The following is a 17763-nucleotide window of genomic DNA, read 5'->3' as shown; positions in this document are numbered from 1 at the left end:
GTTCTTAATGATTGTTAAGCAAGGGGGTAGCCTCTTTGCCTTTTCTGTCTCTTACTGCTACCAATATAATCTGCCTTGGCTTCCAAACTGCTTCTCTCTCAGCTTCAACAGTCTCAACCTTACAGATTATGGACTGAATCTTCTTACAAGCACCCAGCTCCATTCCCTTGCTTCATGCACACCACCTTGGTTCGAGTAGCTACCCCAGAGCTGTATAGCCACTCTTCCAGCTTTGGATAACCTTGTCACCATTGTATCAGAGGACTCTGGACCTTTTAACAACGTTAACAACTTCAAAAGACAGGTGGTCAGATTTTATTAGTGCTGGTTTCACTGTAGAAAGAATTTGCCTACTGAATTGGGTAATGCTTGCTCTTCTCTTTACTTCAGCAAATTCTACAATTATAGAATACTTGTTCTGGATGTTACAAGATTCAAGCTTCTCAAGAGAAACAAGTTTAGATATACGCGATCACTCTTTGATGAAGATTTCTGGCTTCAAAGAATTATAAGGACTTGCTTTCCCTTTCATTCTTACAGAGTGATACTTTGACTCTTGTCGGGAATCCTAATTGTCCATATATGACTTCTCTTTGATGTAATAATGCTTGCAGCAATTCATAAAAGTCTGTGTTAAAACTTCCGAGTGATTTCAAACCGAGTTCTCCCTCTCAATTGGAGACACGCGACCACTCAGGTGAAGGTATATAGTGAACAATGGAAAAAAGGAAAGCCTTTCGTTTTGGCAAGCACTATAATGGGTATTAAATGTGTGCATGATACATTTCCTTTGTTAGGACTTCTTTTTAGCAACGACCAACTTTTACTCGCTCTAACTTGTACGCAAGTTGCAATTGAGCTGGTTACAGTTAGCGGCAAGGGGTTTTCGGTGAATCAGAGTACATAGCTTCACTCACCGGCTCCATAAACACTGCGGTTGTGGGTGGCTTACACTTCCCGACTTTTCTTCCTGCTACTACTACTTAAGGCACTCTTGGGCCCACACCCCTCTGCAGCATGGGTGTCTCAGGTCCGGCCCCGACCACAGGGAGTCTCCTTCACTCCTACGGGCCTCGGTTTGCAGCATGATCTCGGCTCTGCAGTCACATCTACTAGGCGCACCTGGGACGACTTTTAACTTAAGCACGTCTCTGTGTAGCCACGCCCAAATAGGGTTTGTTAACACAGGACCAACTCAGAACCTGCAGGAACGCAAAGGGAGAGTTTCTGGATCTAAAGACAAGATTATAATCATGGAGAAAAAATATGCTGGATCAACCCTCCATTTGGATATGGCTAACAAAAGATTAGCAGAGCAAGGAAATTATACAAGGAGATCAAACATCAGAATCACAGCCTTTCCAGAAGTAGTTGAAAAGGGAAGACCCACTGAATTCCTCCAAAAGACTCTCCCAAGGTTATTTGACCCGGCCAGGTAAATTGCTGATAGTGGAGAGAGTGCATTATCCCATAGCTCCTCAACCAAGACCAGATCAACCCCCAAGGGCAGAGATGCTCATGAGAAAAGCATGAGACAAGGGAGACATCAGATGGGGAGTGCAGGCTCAATCTTTTTAACGATTGTGGTAAAGATTTGGCAACCAGAGAAAACATTTTGCAGATGTAAAGCAGTTGGCTAGAGTCAGAAGGCTTTCTTATTATATGGTTTACCCAGTAATATTTAGGGTGGTGTGGAACTACTCATTCCTTTGCTGACCATGGGAAAGCCAAAATGTTTCTGGAATAAGTGATGCCTGAACCTAACAAACATAGAAATGCTCTGAAGAAATGAGAAGTGAGATGTCAAAACTGAACTTTTAAATATGCTGCAAGACCTTAAAAACGCACACTAACCTTTGAGCGGTATCAGAATTACCCAAACCCAATTCGTTTTCAATTCTGCCAATGGCATAAGCCAGCATCACACCTTGTCCTTCTGACTTAATAGAAGCAATGACGCAGTCCTCGTGGCGTCCCCTGGCGCAACATCGAGAGGAAAAGGAAACTGTGATACGAGAACTGCTGCCAAGCAGCACCAGTAACTGATTGTGACAGACCCTCTCACTCTCTAGAACACTGTTTCCTGCGACGAGAGAAGCTGCAAGGTCTGTTTTTCAAGTATAAGTGGATGCACTGCAAGACAGTAACGTGAAATCACTGGAATCTCAACGGTAGTATTCCACTCTCCGCCATGCCCCCCCACCAGTGACATGACGTCATCACTTCGTGGTCAGGAGTTTTGGATGGGGAGGGGGCTTGGGGGGCAGGGAGTACTGAAGTTATATCTACTACAGCTGCTATTTTTAATACTTTGTGGTTAGTAGCTGGTGCAGGGAGAATGTGTAAGCTGGTTGTTCGATTGCGTGCTGTAAGGAACTGCTTTCCTGAGGGGTTTTATTTTCCCCTCTGGATGTTCCGTGTATCCCTCCTGTGTTTGCGGGCCCACGGATTGTTTGGGTGAGTCGGCAGCAGCACTTTGTGGGCTTCTGAACCTGGGCAAACTTGGAGACTTGTTATGCATGGGAAAGTGCAAGGGTTGTGAGTGAATGTGCTCTCCTGTGGCAGCAACGAAGTGCAAACACAATTGAAGGGTGGATTGATTTTGGGGGCTGCCACATTCTCCCCCTTCCGCCCCAAAGTCAGCAATCCACTGGCATGGAAAGGTACCCACTGCCCCTCTCACTCGACTGCAGAGCCTGTCTGAGGACTTTGTTACAACTAATGCCCCATTTTTTTTTTTTTTAAAGAACACAAAATGCTGTTTCTGGTAGTCCACAGAATCCTAACCACTGTGGATGAGACCCTATATTCAATATTGAAAACCTCCCCTTTTCAGTTCCTTGTTGTGTACACAGTGTTCCACACAGGGACTAGTAGCCAAACCAGTTTCAGCACCTTTCATCTTCTCTCTATGCATCTTTCACCATCTCTTGTTTCTTATACCTACTCCACTCAGACAAGCATCCACAAATATTTCAAAGGATTTGAGGAATGTGTAATGCAGTTCACCTTCCTTTCATAGATCGGGTTCTTCCCCCATCTTGCTGGTTGTATGTATACAGTCCTGGGATTTTTGTGGCTTGTTTCATGGCTAAGGTCATGTGTCTGCAAAATGATCTTCCCCCTTCACTACTTTGTACACACAGTTCAGGTGACCCACAGACGGCTTCTTTTTCTTCTTGTCACATTTTCTCCCTTGTCGCTACTTTGCACACACAGCTCAGGTGACCCAGTAACTGTTTTTTTCCCTCTACTCACTTGCACCTTTAGAATTATGTCCACCAGCAAATTAAGTTTGATGGATACAGAATCTAGCTCTATGCCCAGGAACATCAGCCTAATCTGTGTCTTTTGCCTATGTCGGAATAGAAAACCCTTCGGTCTTGTGATGCTGTTTGAAAACCATCTAACAGTGCCTTATATCCCTCTTCTATTTGAGCTATCCCCCACCCCCCCAGGTCAGTACCTACTCTGATCAAAACTGTAGCTGCTAAACGTCTCACATAATGCACGTACCATACGACAACCCTTTGTATTTCCCTATCTATGTAGATATACCTCTCAAACAGAATCCCTAATTGAGAAATATTGCTTTGTTGATGTTTGAGTAGACCTCTGTACAATTGCCTCTCTGAAAGTAGTTTACTGGCATGCTCCCTGTTTTTTGGACATGATTGGGATGCAGCAGCCTGAATTAAGCCAAGCCCCAAGCTTTCTTCTTGACAAAGCAGAGATGGGATATCACAAATTCTGCAACAAATGGGGTCCTGGAAGAGTTTGCTAACCTTCCTTCCATCCTTTCTATATGTAATTTATATGCCACTTGTCAGGGTATTTCTTTGTGAATGTTACTCTTCTCACATCTGCACTCTGCTACCCCATAAGATATCCTTTATCCAATTCGGAAGACCTCGCAAAATATAGGGCCCCCTTTCTGTTAGGACAGTTGACTAATCATTTAGCAAACTCCTGTAGTTTACATGCATAGGCATTTACCACCAGAGCACCTTTTTTGGCGCTGCCCTTTTGGGGCCGGCTGTTTCGGCACGATACCTGGGCCGCAGTTAACCTGTTGACTGCGGCCAGTAGGGCGCAGGGACCTAGCAGCTCCATATTTTTCCCTTAAATATACTGTCATCCTAAATGTTAATAAATCTAGTGGCTAGGATTATACAAATGTCCAGTTAAAGTATAGCGTAATTTATTGAGCACTGTGTATTCCTTAGGTATACTGTTATCCTAACCACTAGATTTATCTGTTTTTAGGATGACAGTATATTTAAGAAAACATACTGCATTGCTAGGATTCTGCGCCCTGCTGACCACAAGCAAAAGGGCACAGCAAAAGAGTAACTGCGACTAACTCGATGCACCAAAGTGGCTAGCACCGAAAGGGCTGCGTCAGTTGTCCTGCTTCGGGGGTTACCACTGCTGCTCTATTCACCACCTCCTTCTACTGTACATTGCCCCTTCTCCTGTGGGAACCTGCATGTTGAATCACACCACTACGTCTTTTGCTGCTTCTTGAACAATCATGTCTAAACTTGAAATTCAGTGAACTCCTTGTCTGCCAGCAAGGCCACCCCAACCTCTCCGGGGACCGAAGAAGGAATATGCAATCCCCGACAGCATAGGCACAGGACCAGCTAGTGTCTGGGACGAAACAGTGACCACTCCTCTGGGAATATGAGTGCAACTGTGGAGAATATCCAGCTTGTCAACCAAGCCTATGAAACACTCCAAATCCTGCTGTCCGAGAATAAATTCCCCGTGTCTTTACTTCAAGGCCCCCCTTCTATTTGCAAATGAGTGCATCCGTGATCTGCCTTGGGAGCATCCTATCCCAGAGTCCACAGGAAGATAGACTTTATTAGCTGCAAATTACTACCTCATCAGATGCACTACTCAATCAATGTGAAGGCATGTCTGGCCATCAAGTGGGCAGGGGAGTCTGAGATACTATCTATTGGGTCAGCCCTTTATGCTATTTACCAAACATGCCCCTGTCTTGTGGTTGGCGCAAAACAAGGAGACCAATCCCTGTATTCTGTGTTGGCTCTTGGCCCTGCAACAAATCAGATTTACAACTGCATCAACCCGCAAAGATGGAGATCAGCTCTGACTTCCTCTCCAGATGGTGCAGTCTTACTGAGCATCAGGGCTTGTGGTGGGGAGGTGGAAATGTGCCTGGAAGCGAGGTCTCTGTACCCGTATTGTGGACTGAAGGAGGACGACGCAATCCCTAACACAACTGGCATGGTGTCTGCAGGACTCCGTTACAGAGTTGCTGAGCGGGTGCCTTTGCAGAGGACCATGAGGAGGATGCCCTCTCCTGGCTGGGAGAATGACAGCCAGGGACAGGAGTGCTTTTTAAGCCCCATCACTCCCGTTTTGGCCATCGGTTGATTACACCCTCACCCCCTACATTTGGCTTTAGGGAGAAGCTCGCGGCCACTGTGATGTAGTTTTGGCAAGCTAATTTACCGCATTAGTAACGCAATGTAACCTTTTCGTCAACTTTGGGTACTAATGTATTTTGTTAAATCCTGCTCTCAACTATTGTATTTTAGTATTACAGTTTGTGGTAAGGCTTGCACTGGCCTAAATGGTTAAAACCGAGTTACTCGCAGTTCCTGGAGGTTCCAAGTGTGCCAGGCCTATCAGTCATGGTCTGTGTGGTGCAAAGTAATCTTGTAAGGTGCACCTCTGCCCTTTTGGCAGCATCACTATATCTGACCCTGCAAGAAAAGATGCTCATGGCCACTTGGTTTTCATCTGTGCGCAAATGTTTGGCATAAACCTCCAGAGAGTAATTGGGAGAAAGGAGAAGGATGTTGCTCTGTGACATTTGATTGAAACTTGGTACTTTTACTAAGGCTCAATACTGAACCAAAGTGCCTTAGTTGTTGTGTTGTGGATGCATTTCCTCATGGTGAATTTCAGCCTTATGTCTGGATCCGAGATGCCTAGCCTGACACTGGGCGCACTCCTCTTTTCTCATTGGCTCAACTTTGGCCTCTCCGGCCAGATAGAATCTGGATCAGAACCCAAAGTTTGGGTGTGGGTCCTGCCCCCGCAAATTCTTTACTCTGTCTGATTTACCCTCTCCACTTCCTTACGATTGTATCCCTTTCTCCTCCTGATTTCTTTATTTTGCTTTCTTCTGCAATGCCAATCTTCTTATCAGACCTCTTCTTCTCTCATGCTCTTCAATCCCATCCCCCTCCAAATCCAGCCTCTTCATTTTTGCTTTTCTCCCCCTCTGCTTGGTCTTTCCCTCCCCCAAGCACTCCCTCACACAGCTGCCTTGCTCCTGCTCTAAGCGCAATTCCACTTCTGCGACCTCCTTTTAAACTCTTTTGCTTTGGTTTTAATCCAGCCCCATTTGTACGTTGTCCTATAAGGAATTGGTGACATTCATGACTTTAACGTGGCAACCCTGGGACCAGTCAGCAGTGGGCGCATGATTGGTTTATTGGGAGTTGATCCTCCTGCGGATCAGGTGTGCCGAGCATTATATTAAAGGCTTGCCATTGCAATAAGAAGAGGAGCTGCCATTTTGGAGTAATGCGCCCCTGCCAGCCCAGTTTTCTTATCCGCTGTCACCTTGTTCTTGCGTGGGGCTCTGCCGCTTCCTTTTACTTGATGTCCTCCCTCATGAATTGCCCCCCCCCCCCTCATTCAACCCTGAGTCAGTGAGCTCTGCTGCAGCCCTGCTGGCAGACCACGCTCTCTTGTGCCGGCTTTCTAAAATTATTCTCACCTAGATCAGTCCTTGCTCTCAGTACTCTTGTGTCCCCACCATGGTCTTCAGGGTAACCTTTTCCTCTTTGCAACTCTGCATTTACACCCACTAACCACTGTCTCTGGGATGCAGGGAAAGGCTCTGAGACTTACCCTATATAGCACCTTTGGGGTCCGCATCGCAAAGCGGCCAGCATTCCCTGACTTCCAGAGACTGTTACACACCTACCTCTGGGTTCTCACATGTAACTTTTCACATGCCTTAAATCTTCACTCTGCTCAATTGTTTGTCTTGATCAGGGTTTTAAGGGGCTGGTTGCATGCCTGTTTTGGCACCCTCTTGTTCTCTATTCATTCTAACAGGTGTAAAGTCCTTTACTGCAGCTACCAGTGCCTGGCTTTTGATGGTGGAACCTGAGCCTGGGCATCCTGTTTGGGGTCTTCCTATATGACTCGATAGGTAACGGGCCGTTCCATCACAGGAAATCGAATTTTGTCATTATACACCATGATTGGACAGACCATAGTACTACCAGGACATTGCTTCCTGGCAGAGACTTGATATACAATCCCCCCCTAAGCTGCCAAAACCTAGTTACGCACCTTGAACATTGGTGAGCTACGTTCTTTGATAGGGCTTGGACTTGTTAAGCTTATCATTAAATGTTGGTTTGCCTTATAACGTCTATTTGATATTGTCTAACATCTCCCACACTTAAGGCTATTTTTACAGTGTTGCAATAATTGAAACTGTAAATTCTGAAGCGTGGTGCATCCCACTTCCGACACCAAAATGTGATTGTGTATATTCTCTTTTAGTGTCTTTTGCTTATTGTGTGTCGCTAAATAGAGTATTGATGGGACCATCTATTGTTTGAGAAGATATTTTGTTTGTTATTGTACTTTTGCCCCCAAAACCATGATTTCCGTATTCATAGCTCGTACTTGTTGCCAAGAGAAAGTTTGATTTACTTTTCTGTGAAACCTTTTCAGGACCATTAAGGTTGACTTCCTAGAACCCTCCACCAGTGCTGGGTTTGGAAAACTTCCTAACAAAGGCGTAATCCACCAGTGCACAACTCTTCTTCTAATTTGTGCAACCACCCACTGGTGGTATTCTCTATCACCACTAGGAAATCTATTGTAACTAACACACTATCCACACCTTCACTTGCTTGGTCCTCTCATGAAGTGTCTACTCCTGAATACCTTCTCAATAATCTATCAATTTCTGTCCAGCCACCCTGCCTGATGATTTTACCAACTGGCTGTCTCTGCTAATCAATTAGTCCCTTTAAAAATGCTCCACTACTTTCTCCAAACTTCTGCCTACTGTTTTAGTGAACCCCTTAAAAGGTTTTGCCAAGCTGAGTGTCCATCACTTTCAGAACATATTATCTTGCAATGCTCAATACAGAAGCACCAAGTTTAGCTTGCATATTACTGATGCATCCAACAGGCAGAAAATCTTCACGGTTGGTAAGGATTGTTCCTCAGCCCAAGTGTGACACACCCTAACTCTTCCCATTCTAGATGGGTAGTTTATCAGTTTTCTTTGATACTATTGTCAGTGAAATTGATGCTTAGATAACTGCCTATCCCCCTATCATCTTTCTAATTCTGTGTCTGCTCTGTACGACTTACGCTCGGGCCGATCCGTCTGAAACCTGTTAGTCTTTTCTCATCATCAGACAAGATCAAATCCATTATTTTCTGTTTTAACTTAAATCCAGCTCGCCATCTGACCCTTTTCTTGTAACTATTCAGAAGAGTTTGAATGTTGCTGCATCCTATCCCACGGCCCTCCTCAAGATGGCACCTCACAGATTTGCTCCTACTGGTCTCAAATAAGGTGTGCTGATACCCATTTCAAAAATGACTGCTCTTTGCAATGTATGTGCCATCTCTGTTACCAGCTATTGCAAAGTCTTAGGGTTCTTCATCACCCCCCCCCCCCCTGTGACTTTCTAGAAACATCATCCTAGCTGGACCTTTTCAAAACTGAATGTCATCCTGCCCAGGAAATGGAGTCTGCTTTAGCAACACTGGATGATCCCTGCCTGGCCTCTGATGTTGGCACTGTCACAGCCCTCACAATGTTAGATCTGTCAGCGTCTTTTTGACACTTTCAGCCATGCCATTATTGCCAGAGTGAGCAACCCAGGAAGTGCATTCTCTTTGTCTCCTCTTTCTAATTTCTGTGGGCTGCCTTTGTTGTCCCTTTGTCATTACCCCCCTTTTTTGTCATGAGGATTACCCTGGGCCTCTGCACTGCTTTTTGACCTGTACTTTCAACCGCTGGTGCATCTTTTCAACAGTTATTGACTCCTTACATTCAGATCCTGCTGCAATTCGACCACTACCTGGAGTTGTGTTTCTCCCTCTCCGCTGGGAATTGTATGGATAGCTTAACACTCACAAAACTGAGATGGTAGGTGGCAGTCTTGACCTCTGGGACCCCTCATTCTGGTCAACTAAAATGACTTGCTCCTGTACCTGTATCTTCTGTATGCCAGGTTTTGCTTTGACTTTGAACTGTCATTGCAACCGTAGATTAATGCAAGGTTTAACAATTGTTTCATTTGTATGAAGATACTGTGTAAAATAGTATGTTCTACTGCCCTTTTCCTATATTATTATTATTATTATTATTATTATTATTATAATTATTATTATTATTATCATCATTATTATGGTATTTGAGCATGTCCCTATCTTCAGAAAGCAACAGAGCACTTTACAAATCATAGGGGGAAGGACACAGTGAGGGGAGCGGGGAGCTAACAGGGGAGGGGGAGGATGGGCAATATGTCAGCAAGGGATCTACAAGTATCCAGGGGAGGAAACTGAGGGGGAGCAGATCTTCCAGTCTCATGTTGGGTGGGGTGTGGACCTAGGAGGTTCCAGAGTCTTGGGGATAGGCAGAGAAGGTCTCTGGAGCTACTGAGTTTCTAGGTGAGGTAGCTTTGGGTCTTCAGGGCGACAAACCTGTAGGTGATGCAACAGGATTTGAATATGATATCTGCTTGCAGTGGGAGCCAGTGCAGTTTGCTGAGGGTAGGGTGATGTGGTCGAATTTGTGTAGTCCTTTGAGTCCTGCTGTAACATGCAGGTCACATCTCGGGGACGCTAGGGTAATCGCCAGAAGGCCTTACAAAAGGGCATTGTCACCATTCAGGCTTGGACAGTAAATCTGAAGTTGTTTTCTGGGCATGAAGGTCTTCATGTTCAGCAGGAGAGAAAGTCGTACCAAGAAGAGACCCAGGTCTGAAAGTCAGCTGTGTCCAAACTGGGGTGTTCACACTTAATTTATTGCAATGCTCTTTACCGTGAATTACCAGTTTCTCATCCATAGTCTACAGACTATTCAGAATGCTGCTTCTAGTCTAGTGGCTTCTGCTTCTCGTCAAACTCATGTTACTGTTTGCCTATCCACTCCAGATTTATCTTTTTGGTCCTTTGCTTAATCTACCAAACATTCCATGGATTTGGAACCCCCCTCTTTCATTATCTCTACAATTGTTAACTGTTTCGCACTCTACTCTCCTTTATTTCAACTCTTGTGTTCTTGTTATTCCCCAATTTCTCCTACAACATAAAGCAGGGTAACCTTCACTGTACTTGGCCCCACCCTCTGGGTATCAGAACACTATCAGAAACACTGATGATCACCTGAGGTTCTGCTAATCGCTTTAAACCTATATTTTTCCATGATCGATCTTTTTCTACCTCATCCGCTAGTGAAGTCGTCACCATGATGTCATTTGCATTCATGCTCGGAACAAGTTTATGCCCATGCAATTTATTGCATCCATATGTATTGTTCACAAAAACAGACCTATTTTATAACAACTCTTCCATAAGAGAGTTTATTCAGTAGTCTGGATGTTCTAACCCTCTGGATTGTGCAGTTTTGCATAACATACCTGACAGGCACTGTGTGAATACATATATCATGTAAAGCCCTGTACGTTTGATACATTTTCCGTTGTGCATTTAGTGTATATAATTGCCTATCACTGAATTTTATATCTAACCCAAATCTATAAAGTAACAAAAACCTATTTATTTTTATTTTTTTATTTATTAAATAACTCCCAGGGTTTAATGGTTTATTACAATAATAGCCTCTAGTGGTAGGATCTAATGACGGCTTCTATCGAACTAGACTGTTCTAACTTCTTGAATTTATGTATAAACACTGTTGTGGCTTTCCAATTTTACTAATTAATCTATCAATTGCCTTGACATGTCCAGATGACAAATAAGATGTAATTTGCTGGAAGGGCAGATGGGTGTTCGAAAATGACTCTGGGTATATAACAACTGTTTTGTTTATAACTGACTAACATCCTCCTCATGTTCCCTGCAGTCTACAGGTGACCAAGCGCTTGAGGTGCTGCAATACCTCTTCTCCAATGACCTGGACGTTCCGGTGGGACACATCGTTCACACAGGAATGCTAAACCCAAAGGGAGGCTATGAGAATGACTGCAGTGTGGTGAGAGTTAACAAGCGCAGGTAGGTCTAATGTAGTCCTTACGTCTTCCCTAGCACCATAAACCATGGGCCTTTATATATTGAGTGCGGTGGTGTGTGTTTGAGTAGGACTTGGTGACAAAGCACTCTGACCAGGATGCATGATCTCTGTCTTTGTTTTATAGTTTCTTCATGATCTCCCCTACTGACCAGCAGGTTCACTGCTGGGCCTGGCTGAAGCAACACATGCCCATTGACAGTGATCTCTTCCTGGAGGATGTGACCTGGAAGTACACTGGTAAGGGCCAGGAAATGTGATGCTAGGAGAGGTATTCTAGCCTAAATTTAGATTTGAGAACTATGTTCTGTACCTCGCCACATACAGGTCACTGTGTTTCAGTTCTGTTGCCCAACATCAAAACAAGATTTTGAAAATCTGCTTGCATTTCCATCCCAAAAAACAGTTTCAATGACAGCTGTTATTCCCCTCTGCAAAGTATTTTTCTAGAATAATGTGTTCATCACGTATATCTAACATACATTTTAATTTCTTTCCCCTCAGCTCTCAACCTAATTGGTCCACGTGCCATGGATGTCCTGTCAGAGTTATCCTATGCTCCAATGACCCCCGACCACTTCCCCTCTCTCTTCTGCAAGGTGGGTGTCTTTCTGTAGTTGAGAGATTGTTCATTACCCAGTAACTATTCATGTTTACGTGCTTGTCTTAACATTTGAGAAGATATGTGAACAAAGGGGTGCTGCAGATATTTATTTATTTTAAAAATAGAGAAAAACTCAAGATTGATAGATTTCACATACACGTATTTGTATTCTCTAGATTGCTATGTACCCTTCCACTGGAAATGTGTGTGTTTCCATTAGTTAGAATTCTAGCAAAGTATATCAAATCTCATTCAAAAATGGACATGATAATTGGCCAACACATGTTTCTCATACTTTTGCTTAAACAGGATTACTATTCTCATTCTGGTTTCTTTGGCTTCTGAACACTTACAGATTGTGTGAATTTGGTTTACTAGTTTTTCCGAAGTTATACTGTGTATAGTATATTATTCCCATTAACCTTCTTGCAACTTTGTGTGCATTTATAAATATACATTGCAGGTCCAATGTTGGCACGGAAGTTTATATGCTGAAGTAGAAAATTGTCTGTTGTCTGTGTGCAACTGCCATGAGTGTTCACAAGTCAAAGGAACCGGAATGAGGATGGTAATCTTCTTAAATTAGGAAAGATGACATCATAAATGATATAGCACATGCCCTGAGGAATCATTGTGGTGTTCTGTTTAAGCACAAGTAGTGAGAAACGTGCTGGCCAATTTTCGTATTAATTTTTTATTGTGATTTTGATATATTTTGCTAGAGTTGTAACTAATGGAAACAAACTTACCCATTCTGAACGTAGAGAATATGAATACATGTATGTGAAATGTATCCATATGAGTTTTCTCTTCAATATATTTTTTGAATATGTTAATATCCAGAGTGCACCTTGGCCACTTATATTTAATTGTTACAGAACAGAAAGTATGTTTAGGTTACGCAAGTGCAGCCATCCAAATTAGAACTAAAGAAAACCGATTTTTTTTTTGCTAAATTATATTTTTTTGGGGCGCAATAAATCCTGCAGATCTTTATCTGCTGCCTTAACATGTTCTCAGGAAAAACACCACCACTAATTAAAGTGATAACTCCTTTGCATAAGTTTTTGTAAGCCAGAATTGGCCAAATTGTTTTTGGTTTCCGTCTGATAGGCTGGAAACTGCTATAATATTTATATGGATTAGAAGAAGAGCGATGTCAATTTTGGTTACAAATGACTTTCAGTTGCACATATACAGATGACTGAGGCATTCCCCACCAGGGTGCCTGTACTATAGAATAAAGATCAGAAGAAGTGGGATGCCAGTTTGAGGGTGTGAACTAAGTTGGACTTAGACCAAGGATTAAACAAAGCGGACAAATAAAATAAGAAACGGTTGACTTACAAAGGTAACATTAATTTCGAGGATTGAGTGCTTCACACTAAAAGGGAGTTCTTTACAAATTTATAAAATTATATTACAACACAGCACTCTAGGAAGTGGTGGGGTCAGGTCGGGAGGTTGGGGTAGATGATAGATGGAGCTCCCTCTTTGACAAGTAAGATAAGTTCAAGCCGAGCTTTAAAGAGAGCCACAGGTGGTCTGACTTTGATTGTGATGGGCAGTAGGTTTAACTAGAGCATGGCAGGTAGGCAGAAGAGTGGAAGTGAGAAAAGGCCTGGGACAGTGAGGATGAGTGCAAAGGAGCAGTGGTGGGAACAAAATGTTGAATACACAGAGTTACTGCCATCCAGGCTCTGAGGAGCAAGATCATTGATCGTCTTGTAGACTAGGAGGAGGAACATGGAAAAAGAGTGGTTGTGCTTGGAAAACCAACCAGCATGATGTTGGTAGGTAGAAATGGGGGAGGGTCTATCAAGGTTGGTTATAGCTAGTGCAAGTAACGAAGTTGAGGATTTTCTCTAGGTAGAGGATAAGGAATAAGAGAGGAAACCAAAGAGTAGCCAAGAGCATTAGTCTAGTTTGAGGGGTTGAATTAGAATTTTTGCAGAGTGGTTACAAATGCACATTTTTAAAATGTTGAGAAGGTTAATATGTGCAACAGAAGTGGTCAAAGTGATTAATTGTTGCAGTCGGAGATAGCTATCAAAGAGGACCCAAAGTTTCTGAACTTTGGGTGAGGTAGCAAGAAGTTAAGGCAGGAAGGAGATAGCATTGGGGGCAATTATTTGGAAGCCAGTAGAAAAATAACTTACATTTTTTAAGTGTTCAGCATGAAGCGATGAAGAGCCATTCAGGGATGGATTGGAGTGTGACAGTTGGTAATGCGTGTAGAGATGCCTTGGTTGAAGGAGGCATTCTCAAATGGCTGTTTTGAAAGGGTGAAAGGAGAAACAGATTTGAGTGTTGTCAGCAAAGAGATGAAAGTGAAAGTCAAAGGACAAGATATCTCTTCCTAAGGCAGGGATGTAGATAGTGAACAGTAGTGGTCCAAGGAATGATCCTTGGGGACGCTATCGGGAAGAGAGGGAGAACTTTGCGAGTTCCAGAAAATTTGAAAGGAGTCACCATCCAGGTAGGAGGCAATCCAGGCAAGATCACATTTGCGAAACCTAGGGTCCTGGACAATGAGGTGGAGACAGAGGAGTGGTGGTGAATGTCGAAGCAGCAGAGAGGTCTAAAAGGATGAGTAAAGAAGAAAGTTTGGAGCAGTGTGTAATCAGAGAGAAAGTTGAAGACATGTATGTGGATCTCCATGGCCATTATCCTTAAGGTACTTGGTGATTCGGGTGAAGGCCACCCACTCAAGGACCTTTGATTATTGTGATAGGAGGGAAAGCAGTTGATAGTTTGCTAGGATGTTTGGGTCAGCAAAGGTTTTCTTTAAAGGTTGAGGACAGTTGCAGATTCGGGGGAAGCAGGCAAGAGTCCAGTGGGGAGAGATTTTAAAGAGTTCAAAGATGATGGGAGGTGATTTATACTAAGTCTTTGACCATTTGAGCAGCAAACAGGTTGATAGGAGTGCTAGATAGGTTGGTGCAGCAAAGGATGGATGATAGTTCAGTAGGAGAGCTGGAGGTGAAGTAGTTGAGAGTAGAAGGTTTATTGCAGGCAGGTGGCATACAAAAAGAGGGTGGCGGAGGGAGAGAGGAGGGCTGTGGGAGTGTTGGGAACTTTCAAGATTTTAAAGGAAAAGCATTGAGCAAAGCCCTTTGCCGAAAGGGAGGAGGCAATGATAAGATTGTTGAAATTGTTAGGCGTGAGCAAAGCTTAAGAGTGAAGATGAACAATTGGAGGGTGATTGTGAGGGAGGAGATTAGGTTTGTGAAGTGGGATTTGACAGAGTGCAGTGTAGAGGAGAGGGCAGCAAGGGAATTTGTGTATGGCCGTAGTAAGGTGGGGGATGGAATTTGCACCAGTGTTGTAGCTATGGACACATGTTTGTTTTGAAGGTCTTGATCCTACCAGGAAGGTGGGAACGCACATGCAGGATAGAGTTGGTCAAAGGGAGTCATAAGTGCACAGTCAATAGAAGCAGCATGAATAGGGGAGAGACAGGAGAGGGATCCTCACATCATCAAGGTAAGCTGTAAGAGAATCCTGCTTGATGTTCTCTTGGTCATTTAAGGTGGGGACAGAAGGAGGAGGGGCTAAGACATTTAATTGAAAAATTGAGTGATCAGGTTGAGAGGGGACTGTTGAGTGGTCAGAGGAGGAGTGTTAAGTAGAGAAATAAGATGTCAAGAGAGTTCCCACCAGGAAGACAGAGTGGTTAGATCGGAAGGAATTAAGTTGAAGGCAGGTGGCTGATGTGAGCCTGATAAAGTCCCCCAGCATGACAATGGGGATGTCGTGGGAAGTGACTCAAGGTGAAGGTTCCTGTCTGGGAATAATGAGTTGCGAGGACAATGGGGGCGTTGAAGCCAGATGTCCGGTCCTGATGAGTCCTTGTCCGCTGGAGCTGCTGGACCCCACAGACCCCTAAAGAGCTCTGATCAGCAACTGCTTGAATTTACAGCTGAAAACCATACATCCGCAAGGAAAAGGGGAAGTGGAGAAAATAACAAACTACAGTCTTCTGCTTCCTGGCTAGGCGGAAATCTGCAGGGAAAAATAAAAGAACAAGCAGGTTAAATTTCACCTTAAACCCCTGACTCTCCCAACACAATTCTCTATATTAAAACATGTACCTGTATCCCTCCTCTGAAGGCTGGGAGGAATTTTCAGTTCTGAGTTGTGAAGGCAACCAAGCAATCCTCAGACGGACATCTTAACTGGAATTTGTTGGATTCTAGAAGTTAAACTGAAGAAATATAGAGTTTCTAAGGAAACAGATTGAGGTCCCTGTAACTTCTCTTGGGGTCCAATAAACCTGTCTTGAATTCAGTATTCCTTTTTGCAGATGAATTAATTATTATTTCAGGTTACCTTGCAATTGGAGTATCGCAATATGATCCTCCTTTTTATGAAAGGATTTCACGCATATAGCTGTGGCTGTTAAAAGTGTGTTTTTTTTGGAATATAGTCTAGACACATTGGGCATCATCACGAGTCTGGCGGTATCCCTTAAATGTGGCAGTAGCGCTATTACCGCCACATTTAAGGGTCTGCCAGATCATGGCCTTGGCGGATTTCCCCCCAGCTCAAAGCTGCGGCAAAATTGCAGATTTTCGGCGCTATTACCGGCGGCGGGGAATCTGCCAGCGGGATTAGCGCACATTTTCCCCATTGGGTCCAATGGGGAATGAGGAATTCCCGAATGGGCCCAATAGGGAATGGGCAATAACCCTTCCGCCAAACCCGTGATCCGGCGCTAATAGCGCCAGGGGGTTTGGCGGTATGGCTATTAGCGCTGGCGCTAATAGCGCCGACGTTACCACCCAACGCATGATGAGGCCCATTGTCTGGAGAAGGTGGTCAGCCGACGCGTGTTTCAACCCCGGAGGGTCTTTAGCAAGGCAATACGGAGCAAGGATAACTAAAGGCAACAGCCTATTGACTTCTGTTATTTTGGAAAACACTCTGCCACTGCCCACTTCAACCACACAGAATTTGGTCCCATGAACCTTACCTTATTGCCTTGATAAAGACCCTCAGGGTTGAAACACGTGTCGGCTGACCACCTTCTCCAGACAATGTGTCTAGACTATATTCCAATAAAAACACACTTGTAACAACCACAGCTATACGCGTGAAATCCTTTCATAAAAAGGAGGATCATATTGTTATATTCCAATTGCAAGGTAACCAGGACTTCTCTACACATTTTCTTCACAAGAGGTATTGGGTTTACCTCTTCCAACCTGTGACCCTGCAAAACCAAATAGAAATTCAAGAAAACCACTCACAGAGCTCAGCACAGGAGTGTTTGCAATCTAGAACCCAACCCGCTTCTCTGTCGCTAATTCTTATTTCAGTCTGAGTTTCTTTCAATAGATTTGCTTTGTATTCAGAAAATCTTTTATTTGCATATTAAGTTAATCTTCTGTTCAAGTTCCATATCTAAGTCTACTGGCTGCTGAACGTCATAACCTTGTCACTGCTCTTGCACGGTAAATGCAGCAAACTCCTCTTCGGATCTTTGACATAAACTAAATGAAAAGCACAACGGCACTAAACATTGCTGCAAGCGCGTAACAGTAGAAACGATACTCCTGCGCACTAAGGATCAGCAGAGAGATGCTACTTCTACTCAGGCGTGCGCACTAAGGATCAGCTGAGAGACGCTACTTCTGCCCAGGCGTGTGCACTAAGGATCAGCTGAGAGATGCTACTTCTGCCCAGGCGTACGCACTAGGGATCAACTGAAAGACGCTACTCGCAGTCTGGCACTACTCAAACATAGAGACGTTGCTCTCCGAGTTGCTGACGCTAGATATCAAACATGACAATGTTCACAAGGCTACTGAAGCCTCTCTTCAGGAGTAGAGTTATAAATTGCTAAATACATCAAGCCAGCGCTGTGAATGTCTTT

The 17763-nt window shown here is 43.8% G+C and overlaps 1 protein-coding gene across 3 annotated transcripts in view; it reads left to right on the top strand.

Annotated features, from left to right (window-relative positions):
- Window positions 1-17763, top strand: part of PDPR (pyruvate dehydrogenase phosphatase regulatory subunit) — a 1147433-nt gene that overhangs the window by 819397 nt on the left and 310273 nt on the right. For all 3 annotated transcript variants that reach the window (XM_069655114.1, XM_069655129.1, XM_069655120.1), the window contains 3 exons: window positions 11117-11265; window positions 11409-11521; window positions 11786-11880. In XM_069655114.1, coding sequence (XP_069511215.1) covers window positions 11117-11265; window positions 11409-11521; window positions 11786-11880 — 357 coding nt within the window. The remainder of the gene's footprint in view (window positions 1-11116; window positions 11266-11408; window positions 11522-11785; window positions 11881-17763) is intronic.

Source organism: Ambystoma mexicanum, chromosome 1p (assembly GCF_040938575.1).
Source record: "Ambystoma mexicanum isolate Mex_15411 chromosome 1p, UKY_AmexF1_1, whole genome shotgun sequence".
In the NCBI taxonomy this organism is placed as follows: domain Eukaryota; kingdom Metazoa; phylum Chordata; class Amphibia; order Caudata; family Ambystomatidae; genus Ambystoma; species Ambystoma mexicanum.
This window is presented reverse-complemented; position numbering and strand designations above follow the sequence as displayed.